At 41.5% G+C, this 21,505-nt stretch overlaps 1 protein-coding gene across 3 annotated transcripts in view; it reads left to right on the top strand.

Annotated features, from left to right (window-relative positions):
* The window catches only part of Gucy1b1 (guanylate cyclase 1 soluble subunit beta 1), a 50,164-nt gene extending 30,484 nt beyond the window's left edge, over window positions 1–19,680 (top strand). For 2 of the 3 annotated variants that reach the window (NM_012769.2, XM_039101764.2), the window contains 7 exons: window positions 627–760; window positions 11,445–11,642; window positions 13,926–14,163; window positions 16,212–16,352; window positions 16,760–16,914; window positions 17,261–17,387; window positions 18,415–19,680. In NM_012769.2, the coding sequence (NP_036901.2) occupies window positions 627–760; window positions 11,445–11,642; window positions 13,926–14,163; window positions 16,212–16,352; window positions 16,760–16,914; window positions 17,261–17,387; window positions 18,415–18,438 (1,017 nt within the window). In that variant the 3' untranslated portion in view covers window positions 18,439–19,680. Of the gene's footprint in view, window positions 1–626; window positions 761–1,594; window positions 1,819–11,444; window positions 11,643–13,925; window positions 14,164–16,211; window positions 16,353–16,759; window positions 16,915–17,260; window positions 17,388–18,414 lie in introns of those variants that run through there. The other variant, XM_039101765.2, reaches the window with a different exon arrangement.
* The last annotated feature ends 1,825 nt before the right edge of the window (window positions 19,681–21,505 follow it).

Here is a 21,505-nt window from a genome sequence, read left to right as displayed (position 1 = left end):
AATGAGTGAAAGAAAGTTTGAGGAAGTATCCTGCTGGGAACATCTCAGTCTCACTTAATAAAACCAACATTGTAACTTCCAGTACCCTTGGAGTTCCCAATGCTTCTTTCCTCTAACAAGAAGTCTTTGATAATGTCACCAGTGATTTACTTTTCTGTAAGTTGTTTATAGTGCAGGATAACATATTTTCTCTAGGGAAATAAAAAGGATTGAAAACTCATAACCTCGCATAGTTAGTAGTTTAGATGGTTTCCGTACCCCCTCGATTGCACTCCTGGGGTAATTGTAAGCAAACACAATTTCCCTAGCACCCACACATTTTGTATTCCCCAATGACTTTCCAAAGACTCATCTACATGTTTTATATGCTTGAGACTGCCTGCTGCTTTCAGTTGTTCTGTGAATATAGGGTTAGCTCGGTACCATCCAGTAATGCATGTTGTGACCAGAGGGGAAAAACATGGAAGCTCTACAATGGCATCCTGAGTGCACAGACGGCTATCAGGCCGCTGTGCTTCTATCCTGGAGCAACACCCCCTACTGCAGGGCTGGGGAGACATTCAGTTGTTTGCTCCTTCCTGAAGCTTTGTCAGGGAGAAGCTAATGTTTTGTCTTTCCTGTTTAAGGAAGGGTTGCTGGATGTTGAGAAACTTGAATGTGAGGATGAACTGACTGGGGCAGAGATTAGCTGCCTCCGTCTCAAAGGCCAAATGATCTATTTACCGGAAGCAGATAGCATCCTCTTCCTCTGTTCACCAAGGTAACAACTTTTAACTTAACTGTAATTGATATAAAGTTAAAAACAAATTCAATGAAATGTCAATAAACATCTCTGATCAATATGTGCTGGTTGTCCTTGTACACTGGGGTTAGCATGATATTTCAGTTCATGTATGTAGAGTGAGTGGGCCAAATACACCCTCTCTTGCTCTGGCAGGATTTTGGTCCATGGTGCTTATCTTTGCTGAATCATAAGCTCTATTTTCAAAACCTCATTATGTAATTCTTTATAACAGGGGTGATTGTATTGGACAGTTCTAAAAATAATCCTGCCTTCTTCATGTGATCTCATAATCTGTCTCTGGAGTTCTTATGACATGGGATACGTAATATACCAGTTCCATATTTTGTACTTTCAAAAGAAGCATCTTGTAAGAGAGAAATTCTGGAAATCATATGTGGACGTGAATAAAGAGCTTTTCTGTAGTTAGTGACAATTACAAAGAGACTAACATATATTTTGGATCCAAGTCACTTTGAGTTAAAAATATTTAACTACTTTAATTGGGTTGCACTATTCAAAATGGATTGCTCGGTTGAAATCTATGTTAAATGTTATTAGTAATAAACATCGGAAGAGGCAAAGCATGGGTTGATGGCGTGTTACTAAAAGGTACAGGAGGTATAGAATATGCATCTATAGAGCAATAGGAAAAATAATTGAGCTGCTTATTATTAGATGATACTTTGTATATGATATTATGTAACTGTAGGATGATGTCATACAGCTGAAGGCAGGTACAAGATAAAACGAAGCCTGTCACTGTACGAGAAGGAAGGATGGGCTAACAGTAATTATGATTTATTTTCTGAGAATCATTTAACATCTGGCAACAGAAATGAAGCTGTGATATGTAAAGCATCGTTAAAGCTGGTGCAATCCAGGGACCCAGGGACATGTCACCTGTCATCAGCGCTCCCTCTCTGCAATGACGGCATTCTTTTTTTTTTTTTTTTTTTTTTTATTCAGTATTGTAGATATTTATTCATGTAAAACTCACTATATAATAAATTATCAGTCTGACTTAGCACAATGAATATGCATTGCTAATCATTTTTAAAATCTTAACACTATAAATATATACTTTGTTTTAATAATGAACATAAAGCAAGACTGTGATTACGTAGAAGTTATAATAACATTCTTTTTTTTTTTCTTTTTTTTTTTTTTATTAACTTGAGTATTTCTTATATACATTTCGAGTGTTATTCCCTTTCCCGGTTTCCGGGCAAACATCCCCCTCACCCCTCCCCTTCCTTATGGGTGTTCCCCTCCCAACCCTCCCCCCATTGCCGTCCTCCCCCCCACAGTCTAGTTCACTGGGGGTTCAGTCTTAGCAGGACCCAGGGCTTCCCCTTCCACTGGTGCTCTTACTAGGATATTCATTGCTACCTATGGGGTCAGAGTCCAGGGTCAGTCCATGTATAGTCTTTAGGTAGTGGCTGAGTCCCTGGAAGCTCTGGTTGCTTGGCATTGTTGTACTTTTGGGGTCTCGAGCCCCTTCAAGCTCTTCCAGTTCTTTCTCTGATTCCTTCAATAGGGGACCTATTCTCAGTTCAGTGGTTTGCTGCTGGCATTCGCCTCTGTATTTGCTGTATTCTGGCTGTGTCTCTCAGGAGCGATCTACATCCGGCTCCTGTCGGTCTGCACTTCTTTGCTTCATCCATCTTGTCTAATTGGGTGGCTGTATATGTATGGGCCACATGTGGGGCAGGCTCTGAATGGGTGTTCCTTCAGTCTCTGTTTTAATCTTTGCCTCTCCCTTCCCTGCCAAGAGTATTCTTTTTCCTCATTTAAAGAAGGAGTGAAGCATTCACATTTTGATCATCCGTCTTGAGTTTCGTTTGTTCTAGGGATCTAGGGTAATTCAAGCATTTGGGCTAATAGCCACTTATCAATGAGTGCATACCATGTATGTCTTTCTGTGATTGGGTTAGCTCACTCAGGATGATATTTTCCAGTTCCAACCATTTGCCTACGAATTTCATAAACTCGTTGTTTTTGATAGCTGAGTAATATTCCATTGTGTAGATGTACCACATTTTCTGTATCCATTCCTCTGTTGAAGGGCATCTGGGTTCTTTCCATTTTCTGGCTATTATAAATAAGGCTGCGATGAACATAGTGGAGCACGTGTCTCTTTTATATGTTGAGGCATCTTTTGGGTATATGCCCAAGAGAGGTATAGCTGGATCCTCAGGCAGTTCAATGTCCAATTTTCTGAGGAACCTCCAGACTGATTTCCAGAATGGTTGTACCAGTCTGCAATCCCACCAACAATGGAGGAGTGTTCCTCTTTCTCCACATCCTCGCCAGCATCTGCTGTCACCTGAGTTTTTGATCTTAGCCAATCGCACTGGTGTGAGGTGAAATCTCAGGGTTGTTTTGATTTGCATTTCCCTTATGACTAAAGATGTTGAACATTTCTTTAGGTGTTTCTCCGCCATTCGGCATTCCTCAGCTGTGAATTCTTTGTTTAGCGCTGAACCCCATTTTTTAATAGGGTTATTTGTTTCCCTGCGGCCTAACTTCTTGAGTTCTTTGTATATTTTGGATATAAGGCCTCTATCTGTTGTAGGATTGGTAAAGATCTTTTCCCAATCTGTTGGTTGCCGTTTTGTCCTAACCACAGTGTCCTTTGCCTTACAGAAGCTTTGCAGTTTTATGAGATCCCATTTGTCGATTCTTGATCTTAGAGCATAAGCCATTGGTGTTTTGTTCAGGAAATTTTTTCCAGTGCCCATGTGTTCCAGATGCTTCCCTAGTTTTTCTTCTATTAGTTTGAGTGTGTCTGGTTTGATGTGGAGGTCCTTGATCCACTTGGACTTAAGCTTTGTACAGGGTGATAAGGATGGATCGATCTGCATTCTTCTACATGTTGCCCTCCAGTTGAACCAGCACCATTTGCTGAAAATGCTATCTTTTTTCCATTGGATGGTTTTGGCTCCTTTGTCAAAAATCAAGTGACCATAGGTGTGTGGGTTCATTTCTGGGTCTTCAATTCTATTCCATTGGTCTATCTGTCTGTCTCTGTACCAATACCATGCAGTTTTCATCACTATTGCTCTGTAATACTGCTTGAGTTCAGGGATAGTGATTCCCCCTGAAGTCCTTTTATTGTTGAGGATAGCTTTAGCTATCCTGGGTTTTTTGTTATTCCAGATGAATTTGCAAATTGTTCTGTCTAACTCTTTGAAGAATTGGATTGGTATTTTGATGGGGATTGCATTGAATCTGTAGATTGCTTTTGGTAAAATGGCCATTTTTACCATATTAATCCTGCCAATCCATGAGCATGGGAGATCTTTCCATCTTCTGAGGTCTTCTTCAATTTCTTTCCTCAGTGTCTTGAAGTTCTTATTGTACAGATCTTTTACTTGCTTGGTTAAAGTCACACCGAGGTACTTTATATTATTTGGGTCTATTATGAAGGGTGTCGTTTCCCTAATTTCTTTCTCGGCTTGTTTCTCTTTTGTATAGAGGAAGGCAACTGATTTATTTGAGTTAATTTTATACCCAGCCAGTTTGCTGAAGTTGTTTATCAGCTTTAGTAGTTCTCTGGTGGAACTTTTGGGATCACTTAAATATACTATCATGTCATCTGCAAATAGTGATATTTTGACCTCTTCTTTTCCGATCTGTATCCCTTTGATCTCCTTTTGTTGTCTGATTGCTCTGGCTAGAACTTCAAGAACTATATTGAATAAGTAGGGAGAGAGTGGGCAGCCTTGTCTAGTCCCTGATTTTAGTGGGATTGCTTCAAGTTTCTCTCCATTTAGTTTAATGTTAGCAACTGGTTTGCTGTATATGGCTTTTACTATGTTTAGGTATGGGCCTTGAATTCCTATTCTTTCCAGGACTTTTATCATGAAGGGGTGTTGAATTTTGTCAAATGCTTTCTCAGCATCTAATGAAATGATCATGTGGTTCTGTTCTTTCAGTTTGTTTATATAATGGATCACGTTGATGGTTTTCCGTATATTAAACCATCCCTGCATGCCTGGGATGAAGCCTACTTGATCATGGTGGATGATTGTTTTGATGTGCTCTTGAATTCGGTTTGCCAGAATTTTATTGAGTATTTTTGCGTCGATATTCATAAGGGAAATTGGTCTGAAGTTCTCTTTCTTTGTTGTGTCTTTGTGTGGTTTAGGTATAAGAGTAATTGTGGCTTCGTAGAAGGAATTCGGTAGTGCTCCATCTGTTTCAATTTTGTGGAATAGTTTGGATAATATTGGTATAAGGTCTTCTATGAAGGTTTGATAGAATTCTGCACTAAACCCGTCTGGACCTGGGCTCTTTTTGGTTGGGAGACCTTTAATGACTGCTTCTATTTCCTTAGGAGTTATGGGGTTGTTTAACTGGTTTATCTGTTCCTGATTTAACTTCGATACCTGGTATCTGTCTAGGAAATTGTCCATTTCCTGTAGATTTCCAAGTTTTGTTGAATATAGGTTTTTATAGTAAGATCTGATGATTTTTTGAATTTCCTCCGAATCTGTAGTTATGTCTCCCTTTTCATTTCTGATTTTGTTAATTTGGACACACTCTCTGTGTCCTCTCGTTAGTCTGGCTAAGGGTTTATCTATCTTGTTGATTTTCTCAAAGAACCAACTTTTGGTTCTGTTGATTCTTTCTATGGTCCTTTTTGTTTCTACTTGGTTGATTTCAGCTCTGAGTTTGATTATTTCCTGCCTTCTACTCCTCCTGGGTGTATTTGCTTCTTTTTGTTCTAGAGCTTTTAGGTGTGCTGTCAAGCTGCTGACATATGCTCTTTCCTGTTTCTTTCTGCAGGCACTCAGCGCTATGAGTTTTCCTCTTAGCACAGCTTTCATTGTATCCCATAAGTTTGAGTATGTTGTATCTTCATTTTCATTAAATCCTAAAAAGTTTTTAATTTCTTTCTTTATTTCTTCCTTGACCAGGTTATCATTGAGTAGAGCATTGTTCAATTTCCACGTATATGTGGGCATTCTTCCCTTATTGTTATTGAAGACCAGTTTTAGGCCGTGGTGGTCCGATAGCACGCATGGGATTATTTCTATCTTTCTGTACCTGTTGAGGCCCGTTTTTTGACCAATTATATGGTCAATTTTGGAGAAAGTACCATGAGGAGCTGAGAAGAAGGTATATCCTTTTGCTTTAGGATAGAATGCTCTATAAATATCCGTTAAGTCCATTTGGCTCATGACTTCTCTTAGTCTGTCTATATCACTGTTTAATTTCTGTTTCCATGATCTGTCCATTGATGAGAGTGGGGTGTTGAAATCTCCCACTATTATTGTGTGAGGTGCAATGTGTGTTTTGAGCTTTAGTAAGGTTTCTTTTACGTATGTAGGTGCCCTTTTATTTGGGGCATAGATATTTAGGATTGAGAGTTCATCTTGGTTGATTTTTCCTTTGATGAATATGAAGTGTCCTTCCTTATCTTTTTTGATGACTTTTAGTTGGAAATTGATTTTATTTGATATTAGAATGGCTACTCCAGCTTGCTTCTTCTGACCATTTGCTTGGAAAGTTGTTTTCCAGCCTTTCACTCTGAGGTAGTGTCTGTCTTTGTCTCTGAGGTGTGTTTCCTGTAGGCAGCAGAATGCAGGGTCCTCGTTGCGTATCCAGTTTGTTAATTTATGTCTTTTTATTGGGGAGTTGAGGCCATTGATATTGAGAGATATTAAGGAATAGTGATTATTGCTTCCCGTTATATTCATATTTGGATGTGAGGTTATGTTTGTGTGCTTTCATTCTCTTTGTTTTGTTGCCAAGACGATTAGTTTCTTGCTTCTTCTAGGGTATAGCTTGCCTCCTTATATTGGGCTTTACCATTTATTATCCTTTGTAGTGCTGGATTTGTAGAAAGATATTGTGTAAATTTGGTTTTGTCATGGAATATCTTGGTTTCTCCATCAATGTTAATTGAGAGTTTTGCTGGATACAGTAATCTGGCCTGGCATTTGTGTTCTCTTAGGGTCTGTATAACATCAGTCCAGGATCTTCTGGCCTTCATAGTTTCTGGCGAGAAGTCTGGTGTGATTCTGATAGGTCTCCCTTTATATGTTACTTGACCTTTTTCCCTTACTGCTTTTAATATTCTTTCTTTATTTTGTGCGTTTGGTGTTTTGACAATTATGTGACGGGAGGTGTTTCTTTTCTGGTCCAATCTATTTGGAGTTCTGTAGGCTTCTTGTATGTCTATGGGTATCTCTTTTTTTAGGTTAGGGAAGTTTTCTTCTATGATTTTGTTGAAGATATTTACTGGTCCTTTGAGCTGGGAGTCTTCACTCTCTTCTATACCTATTATCCTTAGGTTTGATCTTCTCATTGAGTCCTGGATTTCCTGTATGTTTTGGACCAGTAGCTTTTTCCGCTTTACATTATCTTTGACAGTTGAGTCAATGATTTCTATGGAATCTTCTGCTCCTGAGATTCTCTCTTCCATCTCTTGTATTCTGTTGGTGAAGCTTGTATCTACAGCTCCTTGTCTCTTCTTTTGGTTTTCTATATCCAGGGTTGTTTCCATGTGTTCTTTCTTGATTGCTTCTATTTCCATTTTTAATTCCTTCAACTGTTTGATTGTGTTTTCCTGGAATTCTTTCAGGGATTTTTGCGATTCCTCTCTGTAGGCTTTTACTTGTTTATTAATGTTTTCCTGTGCTTCCCTAAGTGTGTTCAGGTCTTTCTTGAAGTCCTCCAGCATCATGATCAAATATGATTTTGAAACTAGATCTTGCTTTTCTGGTGTGTTTGGATATTCCATGTTTGTTTTGGTGGGAGAATTGGGCTCCGATGATGGCATGTAGTCTTGGTTTCTGTTGCTTGGGTTCCTGCGCTTGCCTCTTGCCATCAGATTATCTCTAGTGTTACTTTGTTTTGCTATTTCTGACAGTGGCTAGACTGTCCTATAAGCCTGTGTGTCAGGAGTGCTGTAGACCTGTTTTCCTCTCTTTCAGTCAGTTATGGGGACAGAGTGTTCTGCTTTCGGGCGTGTAGTTTTTCCTCTCTACAGGTCTTCAGCTGTTCCTGTGGGCCTGTGTCTTGAGTTCACCAGGCAGCTTTCTTGCAGCAGAAAAGTTGGTCTTACCTGTGGTCCCGAGGCTCAGGTTTGCTCGTGGGGTGCTGTCCAGGGGCTCTCTGCAGCGGCAGCAACCAGGAAGACCTGTGCCGCCCCTTCCGGGAGCTTCAGTGCACCAGGGTTCCAGATGGTCTTTGGCTTTTTCCTCTGGCGTCCGAGATGTGTGTGCAGGGAGCAGTCTCTTCTGGTTTCCCAGGCCTGTCTGCCTCTCTGAAGGTTTAGCTCTCCCTCCCACGGGATTTGGGTGCAGAGAACTGTTTATCCGGTCTGTTTCCTTCAGGGTCCGGAGGTGTCTCTGGCAGGGGTCCTGCCGCTCCTGGGCCCTCCCCCACGGGAGCCCAGAGGCCTTATACAGTTTCCTCTTGGGCCAGGGATGTGGGCAGGGGTGAGCAGTGTTTGTGGTCTCTTCCGCTCTGCAGCCTAAGGAGTGCCCACCTGACCAGGCGGTTGGGTCTCTCTCTCACCGGGTCTGGGAGCAGAGAGCTGCTGCGGGCCGGGATCCGCGGGTGTGGGACTTCCGGTAAACCCAGAACGTGCCCGGTTCTAGAGAAATTCTGCTTCCGTGTGTCCCAAGCTCACCAGGCAGCTTTCTTGCAGCAGAAAATTTGGTCTTACCTGTGGTCCCGAGGCTCAAGTTCGCTCGTGGGGTGCTGCCCAGGGGCTCTCTGCAGCGGCAGCCGACGGCATTCTTTTAGGGAGTGTTTATATTCAAGGTCTTATAAGTGATATATTTACCAATCACCATGAAATCTATTTGGATGGAAGAGGTTTTGCTTATAGAATAACTCAAAGGTGAATATTTTAAACTTAGCAAAATTAATAAGAGACAGAAAGTCATGTAGCCCAGGCCGGCCTCAAACTAAATATATAGAGTTGCATAGTAGTTGAAGTTGGGTCTCCTGGCTTCTATAACCAGTGTGAGCCACCACAGCCAGTTATAATTTTGAGGGTGAATACGGGGCTTTCTTACATGCGGGGCAAACATTCTAACAACAGACACATGAGGGGCCCCAAAAAGAACGTCGAGAAGAAGAATCTCCTTATCATTTCATTCAGTTTTCTATCTCAGTACAAATGATCTTTTCCTAGTATTCATTTCCTCTGATTACTGTAATCGCCCCTTTAATCTCCCTCCCACCTCTATTTCCTCCCCCTTTTCCTTACAAGTTTCTTTCTACATTCACAGTGTTGTTATTTTTTTTTTAACTTGGGTTCTTTTGAGACTCACTGAGTTTAATGAAGATCATCTTTGTTGTCTATTCATCCATGGAGCTATTCACTAGGGCCCGGGGGGGCTCCTCAGTGGGTACCCAAACAAAGACAGTGGCTGCCTCTCCCACAGAAGCTATCAGTAGCAGGGGTGGTTCATCAGGGAGAGGTAAGGATCTGAAACTCCCCAGTCCATGATTGACTAGTGAGGCTCTGTCTTGTACAGTCAGTCCCACTGCAGGCAGCCACAGCTGCTGTGAGGCCATGGCTACCTGAGCCGTGGCATGCCAAGAACACAGTATTTCACAGCCTTTCTTCAGGTACTACATTTTTCCAGTTCTTACATTCTTTCTGCCACCTTTCAGGATGTTTCTGAGCCTTCTCAGGGATGGGATAGATATTCTCTGTAGGCCTGAACATCAACTGTCACTCCTCACCATCTTCAGAGGAGCTATGAGCCTCTGAAGTCACCACCTTTTCTGAGGAGGTCTTTGGTTAAAGCTGTGAGTGACATTTATAAATACTTTATGTGTTCCTCTTGTAGAGTGGGCTGCGAATCCAGAGAGCAGTTGGCTACTCCCTTTACATTTGTGTAACTGCTTCATAAGTGGGCACGTCTTGCATTGCAGATTAATATTGTAGATCTAGAGTTCACAGCCAGATCTGACTATCGATGCCTTTTCTCCCCTGGCTGCCCTTACAATACCTTCTAGAACTAGGAAAGCTACCCAGCAAGAAGAAAGCTGTTAGCTCAGTCCAGCTTGATTTCTCTGCACCTGAGAGCCGAGATGCATGGTATCTTCAGCAGCAGGGTTTTAGCAACTAGATGTAGCATGCAGCTAAGAAGAGAAACAAGAGTCTGTGTTGTCTTAAGGGGCACTCCGGTCTCCCTGATCAAAAGGGTATATTACACCCAGCACTAAAATATTCATTTCAATTTTGAGGTTATTTCATTTTTGTCTTTGCTCATGAGTAGATCTTGTTTGGCTCCATTTGTGTCATTTGGCAAGTGATCTATCACCTTCTCAGATGGGTTTGTTTTTGCAAGAGGTCTTTAAACTATATATACTCACTTTAATAAAATGGTTAGCTATTTTTGTCAATAGCACCCTTGGGTATTCTGTACTTGCACATGGGACTCTTTGCTTTGACATCAAAATTTCTATTGAGAACAGGTTCATTGAGACCTTTTCTTAATCCAAAATTCCATAGTAAAGTTATAGTCCATATTTGTCATTTTAAAAATGCTATCTTGAATAACTAGAAATAATTTGACACTTTAAGTATTGATTCAAGCCAATATTTTTAAATGTTTAATTAGTAAATTTTAACTGAACTGTTTCCTTACCAGAATTTTAGTGAATCGATCAAGATTATTATAATAAATGTATAGAAAGGATAAGGTTTAGGTTACAGAGATTCATAGAATTCAGCGAGGTAAGATAGCACATTTTATTTTATTTTTTTTATTAACTTGAGTATTTCTTATTTACATTTCGAGTGTTATTCCCTTTCCTGGTTTCGGGGCAAACATCCCCCTAATCCCTCCCCCTCCCGTTCTTTATGGGTGTTCCCCTCCCCATCCTCCCCCCATTGCCGCCCTCCCCCCAACAATCTAGTTCACTGGGGGTTCAGTCTTAGCAGGACCCAGGGCTTCCCCTTCCACTGGTGCTCTTACTAGGATATTCATTGCTACCTATGAGGTCAGAGTCCAGGGTCAGTCCATGTATAGTCTTTAGGTAGAGGCTTAGTCCCTGGAAGCTCTGGTAAGATAGCACATTTTAAAAAGGAGAAAAGTCAACCAAAGGAAGAAAGACTGGAGGGAGAAATGAAAGCCCAAAGAAAGAACAACGTAAAGTCTCTAAACAAGGAGTCTTTAAAATACATGCTGACGAGGTTCACTAAACCTCAGGAAACCAATCATTGCATACAGTGGTGTTGCAATGATAAGGTTCTTAAAGCCATAAGGCAAATCAAAGTGGTTTCTCAACAGAAACATCATTACTCCTGACACATGCATGGAGATAACTTTTTCTACTGGTTTTTATGATAAGGAAGAACAAGGTAAGTTTTCAAAATACACTAGTCTTGCATTAATGTCTAAGGCAATTTTTGTGGGGCAGCTTTCTGAATTATCTTTCATTGAAGGTAGATGCCTTCGAAAGTACAACTTAACAAATATATTTCAAGCTTGCTGCTTGCCAGTAGGGTTTTAGATACACTAAAAGCAAAGCCAAGTTAGGTTGGCTTTTCCTTGTTTCCTCAACCTGATCTGAACAGTGAAGGTGGAGAAAGAGAAAGCTACCTCAGGCCTCTTACTGTGTCTAGAGCTGACCCTACCATGTAGACAGAAATGGTAATGTTAACGCAAGCTCTTTGTGACAGTGTGATGAACTTGGATGACCTAACAAGAAGAGGCCTGTACCTGAGTGACATCCCTCTCCATGATGCTACACGAGACCTGGTCCTTTTGGGAGAACAGTTCCGGGAGGAGTACAAACTGACACAAGAGCTGGAAATCCTCACAGACAGGCTGCAGCTCACACTGAGGGCTTTGGAGGATGAGAAGAAAAAGACAGACACGTAAGACTGGGATGACCAAAGAGGCTGGCTTTTATTCACAATTTTTTACCACTTGTATAATGCTACAGTTCAATCTCTCACGGGAAGAGTCTGGGACTTCTCAGGTCCCTGGACACTATTTGGTTCAGTCTTCTCATAGTAGTTACTGCCTTAGGCTGTGATGAGCTCAGACATCACAGGAGGGATGCAGGCCAAAGTAGTCTGCTCATGTCATGCTGGCTGGGATGCTAAAGGTAAAGGCGTGATCTGTGTGTCAGTCAAGGGTGTTCCCAGCTGAGCTAATTTGCTCCCACTGGTCTTACCTCTTAAAGTTTCCACCAATCTGCAATGGAACCGCAGCCTGGGGACTAAGGCTTTAAACGCATCGGCCTTTGGGGGATGTCTCAGGATATACCAAGAGTAAACATATATCAAGTACTACAAAGATGTAGACTTTAAATTATGAAAGTGTCCATATCTTCTGCATTCCGTAGTAAACATGCTGTTGATTCATGGTACTACTGAGCTGTTAGCTTGGTGCCCACTTCTCTCACCAGTCTGCTGTCCAGCCTTCAGAGTTGATATGACTGTCACTAGAGCTTGACTTCTGCACTAGAAAATCAGGATCCATCACAGGCCCCTTTGTTTTTGGTTTGCCCAAGATAGAAAGGATTTTCAAAAACGATTTGCATTATTTATGGATGTTCTGCTTCTTTAACTTTCACAACTGATGTTTAGATTTATGGATCAGGGTTTAATCTTATAGTAAAGACTTCATTTTAGGACAATTTCATTATCAACCATCTAGTTGTATTTCAAACTAAGCTGTTGTACTGCTCATATTCAATATTAAGATCCAACTTCAATGTTACGTGAAATGATTCCTCTTTACAAGCTAAAATTAATCACTGACTATATTAATCCTGCCAATCCATGAGCATGGGAGATTTTTTTCATCTTCTGAGACTGCTCCACCTGGGGATCCATTTCATATGTAGCCACCAAACCCAGTCACTATTGTGGATGCCAAGAAGTGCCTGGATGTCTCCTGAGAGGCTCTGCGAGAGCCCTACTGATACAGATGTGGATGCTCACAGCTAACATCAGACTGAGCAGGGGTCCCCAATGGAGGAGTTAGAGAAAGGACTGAAGGAGCTGAAGGGGTTTGCAATTCCTTAGGAAGAACAACAATATCAACCAACCAACCCCCTTAGAGCTCTCAGGGACTAAACCACCAACGGAAGAGTACACACGGAGGGACCCATGGCTCTAGCCACATATGTAGCAGAAGACGGAATTATCTGGCATCAATAGGAGGAGAAAACCTTGGTCCTGTGAAGGCTCCTTTCCCCAGTGTAGGGGATGCCAGGGTGTTGAGGTGGGAGTGGGTAGGGGGGGAGTACGAGCGCCTTCATAGAAGCAGGGGGAGGGGACATGGGAGGGGAGAACAGGGAAAGGGGATAACATTTGCAATGTAAATACATAAAATATACAATAAAAATAAAGTAGAAAATTAATCACTGACAAAATTCTACTACTCTAAAGAGGAAATAGACAGCTCAGGCCTGTTTTTCATATTTGAACTTTGCCCTTTGGCTAAAAGGATGAAGAGATAAGAAGACCTCCATTCCTCTTGTTTCTCCAGGCTCTGAGCCCAGAGGTTTTTGCTTTCCTTCTAAATCTACCAGCTCCTCTCCTACTGTGTGTTGGCCACAGTCTCTCCAGCTCAATTCCCAAAGCCGTGGTAGTGGCATTGCCTAGAGAAATAAAATGTCTGGTCATCTGGACCGCTTTCATCGCTTTTATCAGTTTCTTCCAGGAAGGATAGAAGGATAAATAAGACCAGGAAGCAAATCTACTTTGTCTGCTGTGGCTTTGCAATATTTGAGATAAATCTTATCCCTGTAACATAAACACATTTCTCTTATTACACTAGTGGTGCAACATTTTAGATGCTCACACCAACAATGTCAAGCCTGTCGCTGTCATAAGAACAGGGTAAGAAGCCAGTGCTACAAGTGAAAACTGTGAGGTCTTATTGATGGCCCTGCATTTTTCCCACCTATTAATTTGTTTGGCTTATTTTGAGTTGGTTTGAAAAGATTCATGAATGGGGAATATCTATGAATATAACAGGCAAATGATTAGTATGTTTCCCTGTTTTGTATGTAGCTAATAATTGATACTGGTTTTAAAGGATGCCTCATTAAAAACTACCACAATGGCATTGCTGCAGTAAAGAGGCCCAGCTGGAAGGGTAAAGGTTCACCAGCATCTTACAGAGCTTTCTCCTAATCCCCATAGATTGCTATATTCTGTTCTCCCTCCATCTGTTGCCAATGAGCTGAGACACAAGCGTCCAGTGCCGGCCAAAAGATACGACAATGTGACCATCCTCTTCAGTGGCATTGTGGGCTTCAACGCTTTCTGTAGCAAGCATGCATCTGGAGAAGGGGCCATGAAGATTGTCAATCTACTCAACGACCTCTACACCAGATTCGACACACTGACTGATTCACGGAAAAACCCATTTGTTTACAAGGCAAGTCATCATGGGAGCCTGCTGTAGTGCAGTACAGGTCTGGGCTTCCAAGACTCCTCTGCAGAAGCCCCTGGCCACTGCACTTAGATTATAGCTGTTTCGCTAGTGTGTTAAGACTCACTGCAGGCCACTGGCTTAAGTAACTTCCTCATTGTAAAGAAATGTATGGCTTGATAACTTATACACGTGGTTAATGCATTTGATCTTATTCACAGGAGTCTTCTCTTACCTCCCTCCCACCTCACTCTTCCTGACAAGTGCCCCTTTCACTTTCATGTCCTAGTTCCTGGTTTTTGTTTTATGATTCATTGGTTTGAGCCAGGGCTGCTGCACAAGCATGGGTAGGGGCTAACCCCTGAAGTACAGACAACTTGCTCAAGCCTTGTGTACGCCCTGGGAAGGCACCTGAAGCTGCTCTATGATCCCGAATACAACAGACATGTCATTCCTAGAAGGCAAAACTTGAGGGCCTTCCTCCACATCACCAGCTTTTCCATTGTTTCTGTGCCCTCTTTACAGATGTGCACTGGGATTTGGAGATGACACAGATGTTTCACTTTGTGCTGGGCAAGCCATAGTCTTTCCCAGCTCCCTGACTAACCATGAGTCTGTACGTTGCTCACTGCAAAAGGAAGCTGTCCTGAGCAAGCCTGAGGGCAGAACTAGTCCATGGTATAAACTTCAATATGAAGTAGTTACCACTTAGGAAACTCTTCGCTGCGACCGCGATGACGTTTCATGGAGCAAGCTCTGGCTGACACGAAGCATCCGGCAGTTTCTTTGCACTTAGGTTAACGAGTCTGTGCAGATGGTTTATTATATTTCGTATAAACACAGCATTCATTTTTGTACTCAGGCAAAGAGATTTTTTTTCCTAAAATACATAAATGCTTTGCACTGTGAAGAAGCTGTGGACCTTGAGAAGGGTCTTGGGCCTCAGGTTTACTTTAGATACCATCGACTTGAAGATAAACATTTACAAGACATCTCTGCCCTTTGTTTTAAGTAGAAACAAATATAATATTGGAAGAATGAAGTCAGTGGAATATTGCTTTATAAAGGCAAGAATGTTACTGACTGTCTCTAGGCTCCTGGGGTAATATAACTTCATAAGAACTATTTATTTTGTGGTTCTTTTCCGAGGCACAGCGCTACACTTGGTGAGCACATCATAACAGAATATGGTCTTAACCTACTTTGCTTATTTTGAAATAGAAGGTGGGTGGCATCTGAGGAATGATACCCAAGGTCATTCTCTAGTCTTCATTTTCTTGCTCACGGAGACATGTACCTGGACAACATACACAAAAATAAGCCATTGCATTTAAAAGTTAAAAATATAATTTAGTGAACAGTTACAAAAAGGATGGAAGCCAGGAGTAAGTCGATGAACTCCAGTCAACAGCTCCTGTGTTATTGAACTGCTGCTTCAGGAGGAAAAGAAATAATGGAATATTTTACTGAGGCCCTTGCAAGCAGGAGGACTCTAGTCTGGAAAAGCCAGGGTGGCCATGCACTTCTGCAACCTTGGTGCTGGGGGAGATGGAGACAGATGGATGCTGAGGGCTTGGGGCCAGCCAGTACAGTAAGCTCTAGGTTCTGTAAAAGACCCTGCCTCAAAAATAAGATCACACACACACGCACGCATGCAAAAAGAAAAGTACAAATAAGAGGGAGAGAGAGAGCGAGCGAGCGAGCACTCTTCTGTCAACCTGTAGCCTCTATATTGTTTAGGAAAGCACAGTACCCACACACATGCACACACTTGGACATGCCTATGTAAGAGCACTTTTTTACATATATCTGCATGTACACATTAGTATTCTACTGAGTTATAAGGCGATCTCAGATGAAATGATCAAGACCCAAGCTGCCTGCAAAATTATTCCAAATAATTAGAAGGTTGCAACCTGCTAGAGCTCACGCTGTTAGGGGTTTGATGATGATGGTGGTGGTGGTGGTGGTGGTGGTTGTGGTGGTGGTGGTGGTGGTGATAAACCCTTGCTTTATGTCAACCATCGAATGTGTGAATGTTTGTATCACCTTAGGTGGAAACAGTTGGTGACAAGTATATGACAGTGAGTGGTTTGCCAGAACCTTGTATCCACCATGCACGGTCCATTTGCCACCTGGCTTTAGACATGATGGAAATTGCTGGTCAAGTTCAAGTAGATGGCGAATCTGTTCAGGTGAGGAAATAAATGGAAATAAATAAATAAATAAATAAATAAATAAATGGCACTAATAGTAGAGCTTGGCTGATAACTGCTTCATATTCCCTCTGAGGCAAGGGTTAACATGTACAAAGAGGGGCATTTTGAATGCAAAGAGCTGATTGCGTTTTACTCTTCCATAGACATGGGAAATGAACTGGTCCATTGGTTCTGTGGACCGAGCATGCTGGGGATGAGGAGATCTCCCACTGTTTCTGTTTTGTTATTTCGTCCTGGAAGTTGCCCACTCCTTATCAATGTCATTTTCACCTTCAGGATTATTTCTCTTCACAGAGAGATATTGTGTGACGGTGTTTGAGAGAGTCTGTGAAACACGTTTGTTAGCCATCAAGGCTATTGAAGCAAAACTTTGCTTTCCACAGATAACCATCGGGATCCACACTGGGGAGGTGGTGACAGGTGTGATTGGACAGCGGATGCCACGGTATTGTCTCTTCGGAAATACTGTCAACCTCACAAGCAGGACAGAAACCACAGGAGAAAAGGGGAAGATAAACGTTTCCGAATATACATACAGGTGCGGAGGGGAAAGGCATGCAGTTTGCAGGGTGCCATGTGGGTGAAGTGTGTGCTTTTGCTGTCTTTAAACTACTGCTACCTCCAAGTCTCCCCTCTGCTATTGAAATTATTTTTCATTGGAGAAGAGTGTGCTGCTCTTTCCACCCTAAACCGTTCCGTCTCTCCCTGAAGGCTTCTGATAAAGCACCATTACTAAAAGTCCTAACTGCCTCAAACTACAGCTGCAGTGTTGGAACCGGGCTGTCTTAATTCTCTATGCAAACTGCAGTGTTGGGACTGGGCTGTCTTTATTCTCTACACAACCTTCATCTGGTTCCCTCTCTATTCCATCTCATGACTTTTAGGTGTCTCATGTCCCCAGAAAACTCGGATCCACAGTTCCACTTGGAGCACAGAGGTCCTGTGTCCATGAAGGGCAAGAAGGAGCCAATGCAAGTCTGGTTTCTATCCAGGAAAAACACAGGCACAGAGGTATGGCCCATCAGAGCATTGCTTTTTCCTGAGAAGAATGCTAGTGGGGAGTTCAAGCATGAGCACCAGAAATGCAAAGAGTTCTTGCTTGCAGAAAGGAACTCTTAGTAAAATGGTATAGCACTGTAGCATTGATGAAAGAGTTAGAATGAGCTCTGCTTTAGAAGATGCTGTAAGGTCCCAGCTTGAGTTTTGTGATGGAATAGGAAGGCTTGGGTAGAGGACAGATGAGCTCTCCTTCCTCACAGTTCAGCGCAAACGCAGTTCAAGTGCTGCATTCTCCTGCTGCTCCCTCTGAGATCTCAGTAAGTCTACATGACGGCCATGTTGCCTGGCAGTTTTATCAGTCAGGAAGCTGATTATTCTCCTAAGGACTGCAGAAACTCCTGTGGAATGTTTGAGGGACTCTCGATGACCTGGTCTCTTCTGAGTTTCTCCTGAAGAGATGCCTGATTTTCATTTTTCAGAATCCAAACAATTCCTTAGGGAAGATGTAGGCTCCTGAGCGCTGAGATTCCACTCCAGCCACAACCCACATGAGGACTGCACTATGCAAGCCATGCCTGGCCTCTTCATCAGAGGTCAAATTAAACGCCCAAGTTCTGTTTGTTCCCTCTGTGATGCATGTACTCCTCAGAGGGTGTGAGATAGCTTGAACACATATCTTTCCCTGTGTTTATACATTCCCTAAAACTGTTCTCCTAGACTGTAAGAATGTTAGAGGGAACAAAATGGCCACTTTAAAATAAGTAAACTTTTTTAGTTGTCTTTACTCTGCTAAATAATTTGCTTGTGATTTGCGTGTTCATGGGTGCCCTTCAGAAGGACCAAATTGTCTGGTGTCAGTTTTCTTAGTCAGAAGACCCTAAGAATAATTTCTTTTCAACATGGGGTGAAGATGGTTTATAGGAACGCTATATATAAATGCAAATTCTATTGTCAGAGACAGGGAAATTGTTTGGGGCACATTGTAGGTTTCACTAAGACTGATGGTTAATATTAATAATATGTTTTCTATCCGTTTAAGGAAACAAACCAGGATGAAAACTGAATGGCAGCCTTTGTGGGGCAAAAAGAACTGTCAGCTGGGCTCTGGTGACAGCCTAATGTGCGTCAAGCCAGGAGCACGCCTTCCCTGTGGATAACAATTTCTACTTCCTGTTTTAGTGACCCAAGTCTTTCTCCTAGATACACAGATCTCACAGTACGGTTTATTTGGTGTTAGCCCTGCCTTTTGATTACTTTTAAAGTCTCAGTATATCTTCTAAGGTTTGGTTTTTGAGGTGAATGATTTGAGCTTCATGTTTCTTAAATTCTGCTACAAGCGTTACCGAGACTGACAATCTAAAAGCGGTAGGCACCCTCTAGTTTAAGTTTGTTAAATCTGATGAAATGAGACTTAATAGTGTCTGGCCATGCGTATATATGCCATGGCTTGGTAGATTTGTTTTATGCTCTGTGTATATGTGTATGTATGTATGTGTATATTTAAATGACTATAACATAAAACAAAGTTTATATCATGTTGGTGCATGTCCTGCTAGAAACCATTTTATAAACAAGTGAATCTAAGTTTTAGAAAAAAAGGCAATTTATTTCTAGACTTCTGAAGTAAGAACTAATATGCTGTATTAGGAAAAAAGAGTGACTATTTTGAAGTACGTCAGTTCCCTTCTGGAACTCTAGGATACATATTTCTGTTATTACATTGGTTGCTCATTCAAATTTCATGCCCTATTACAGCTTCTCTAACATCCATGTTGCCCTAATTTGTACTGAAGCCCTTGATATTGAGTGTTCTTGACCATTGTGGTTGTGATGGGGACTGAATTGCTTCACACTGAATGTTTACGTTTGCTTACGCAAGTGTTAGTGGTTAAAATATGTCCAAGAGCAAGGCCAGGAATACATAGCTAGGACATTGCTATTAGAGCCCGCTTGGCCTAACTCCAGGCTTGAGTTTCTTTATTAGCTCAGAAGAATGTCAACTTACCCAAGGTATCATATTCAGAATATTCATAAAGCCATTTTAATTCTGAATGGACTGCCTTCCTGCTGGAATATTTGGCCTATCATTCTTTAAATGTCTCCGATAAGTTATTGATATCTATCTTTATAAAATAGAATGAAACTGCTTTTCTGTAAAAATGTTTGTCTTTCATTTAGTATTTCATATCAGCACATCATTGTATGTATAAATGTTACATGTTAATTGTGGAAAAGAATCTACAATAAATTATTTTTACCACTTGTCTACAGTGCACTTTAATTTAATAAAGTGAAATTGACACCACTTGTGATTTTTCTTAACTTATATTTAATGGCATTTTATAACTTTGTTTGCAAGCTATCCATTAATTCTGATGTTTCGACTTCTATAATTTGTTTTCAGAACCGGGAGCAGAAACCAGGGCAAATGCTGCAGCAGTGAGCTGTACCCATTCTCCGACTGCACTCTGCATTTTTGAAAGTTCCTCTTACTTAAGTTCTGGTTTTGTTTTTGTTTGATTGGTCTCACTCTTAGCCAGCCTGTCCCCAGTCCTAGGTAGCACTCTTCCTGAGCTACTACTGGGATGACATGCATGTGGCACTTTAATACTAACAAAGAAACAGAACAGAAACTAACAGATGAAAGAGAAGAGATCCATGAAATGACCTCAGCGGAAAGAATTCACTCACTGTCTATATATGATACACGATATGTGATATGCGATATACTATATACTAATTAGATAGTCACTGCACATAGATAATTAACATGTTTAATATTCAAAACTATGAATGATGTTTAATATAAAGAAATAACAATAAAAGGGTCAAAATTGGTTAAAGAAAATTCCAACTACATTGACATCTTCCTATGCACAGTATATATTTATTGAGGATCCTTCTGGCTTACAATGTGTCAGGAGTTTGGGGCATGCTATCTTTTAGACCTGACTGTCTCCCTCAGATGCCTGTCTTGTAGACACTTGTAGATAAGTGTCATGCTCGTCATCTTGGTGCAGTTTCAGATAAAAGGCTCCAGTGGAAGGAAGTTAGGTCACAGAAGTAGCACCCTTGACAGATTGAGAGTTCCAGTGTCCCCTGTCCCACTGACTTCTGCACTGCCAGAAGGTGAGTAACATCATTCCTTCTGTGATGTGGCCTCATCACAGGTGCAAAAGCAGTAAAGACCATGGACCCAAACTCCTATAACCACAATCTGAAGTCAAAACTTTCCCCTCGTCTTCTTCCACACTTTGTTACATTAAGAGAGCTCTAACAAGAACCGTGCTACTAAGCAAAACCTCTTTGCATGTAAAGCATTTACTTGCAGAATTTCACAATTTGATTGTTCTGATATGTCAAAAAGCTATAAACCACCCAATCTGAAATATTGCCAAATCTTGCTTTAATGACCCATTTCTCACATTTTCCCTCTCCACTCCACACTCAAATTTCTTTCCTATATAAACTTACTTTGTTTCTAGTCCTTGTCTATACCCCTTAGAGAACAGTGTCCCCTTGGCCAATGTCATCTGCTAGCTGTTATCTGTATAAGACTGTACCTCCTCTGTCTGGAAGCACTTTTTTTGTTGTTTGTTTGTATATCTCTTTGGTTCACTGAAAATCTCTTATAGCTACTAAACTTCCTCTTTTCCAACCTGTCACCTGCTCACCACAAAATAAGCAGTTGATAAACCATGTTGACTGTAGGAACAGAGGGAGCAGTCTGTGGAGTGAGTAGAGACTACATTTTCAGGAAGCATGGCAAATGTGTGAGGTTGGGGAAAAGAATAGGCAACAGAAACACTGTTATTAAGGTATCATTAAACTGGTTCTTGAGGGAAGTCCTGCTGCCATTGGTGTTGGCTGAGGTAACAACAGAGAGCTGCAATGGGCAGACTAAGGGAGTGGATGTACTTCTCCATGGGCCTGCACTCAAATGATAGAAGGACAGAAGGCCATCACATCCAGGTTCATCACTCAAAGAGTATAGTAAGATATGGGTCAAGGGGTATGAGGAGAAAGGTGAACAGAAGGCTACCCGTCCAGTTAGTTGATAGATGACACAAGCACTAAATAGGATAGAGGGTGCAGAAGGAAGAGTGAATTTGGGGAAAGGTCATGAGAAT

This window comes from Rattus norvegicus, chromosome 2 (genome assembly GCF_036323735.1).
Source record: "Rattus norvegicus strain BN/NHsdMcwi chromosome 2, GRCr8, whole genome shotgun sequence".
Lineage (NCBI taxonomy): Eukaryota > Metazoa > Chordata > Mammalia > Rodentia > Muridae > Rattus > Rattus norvegicus.
This window is presented reverse-complemented; position numbering and strand designations above follow the sequence as displayed.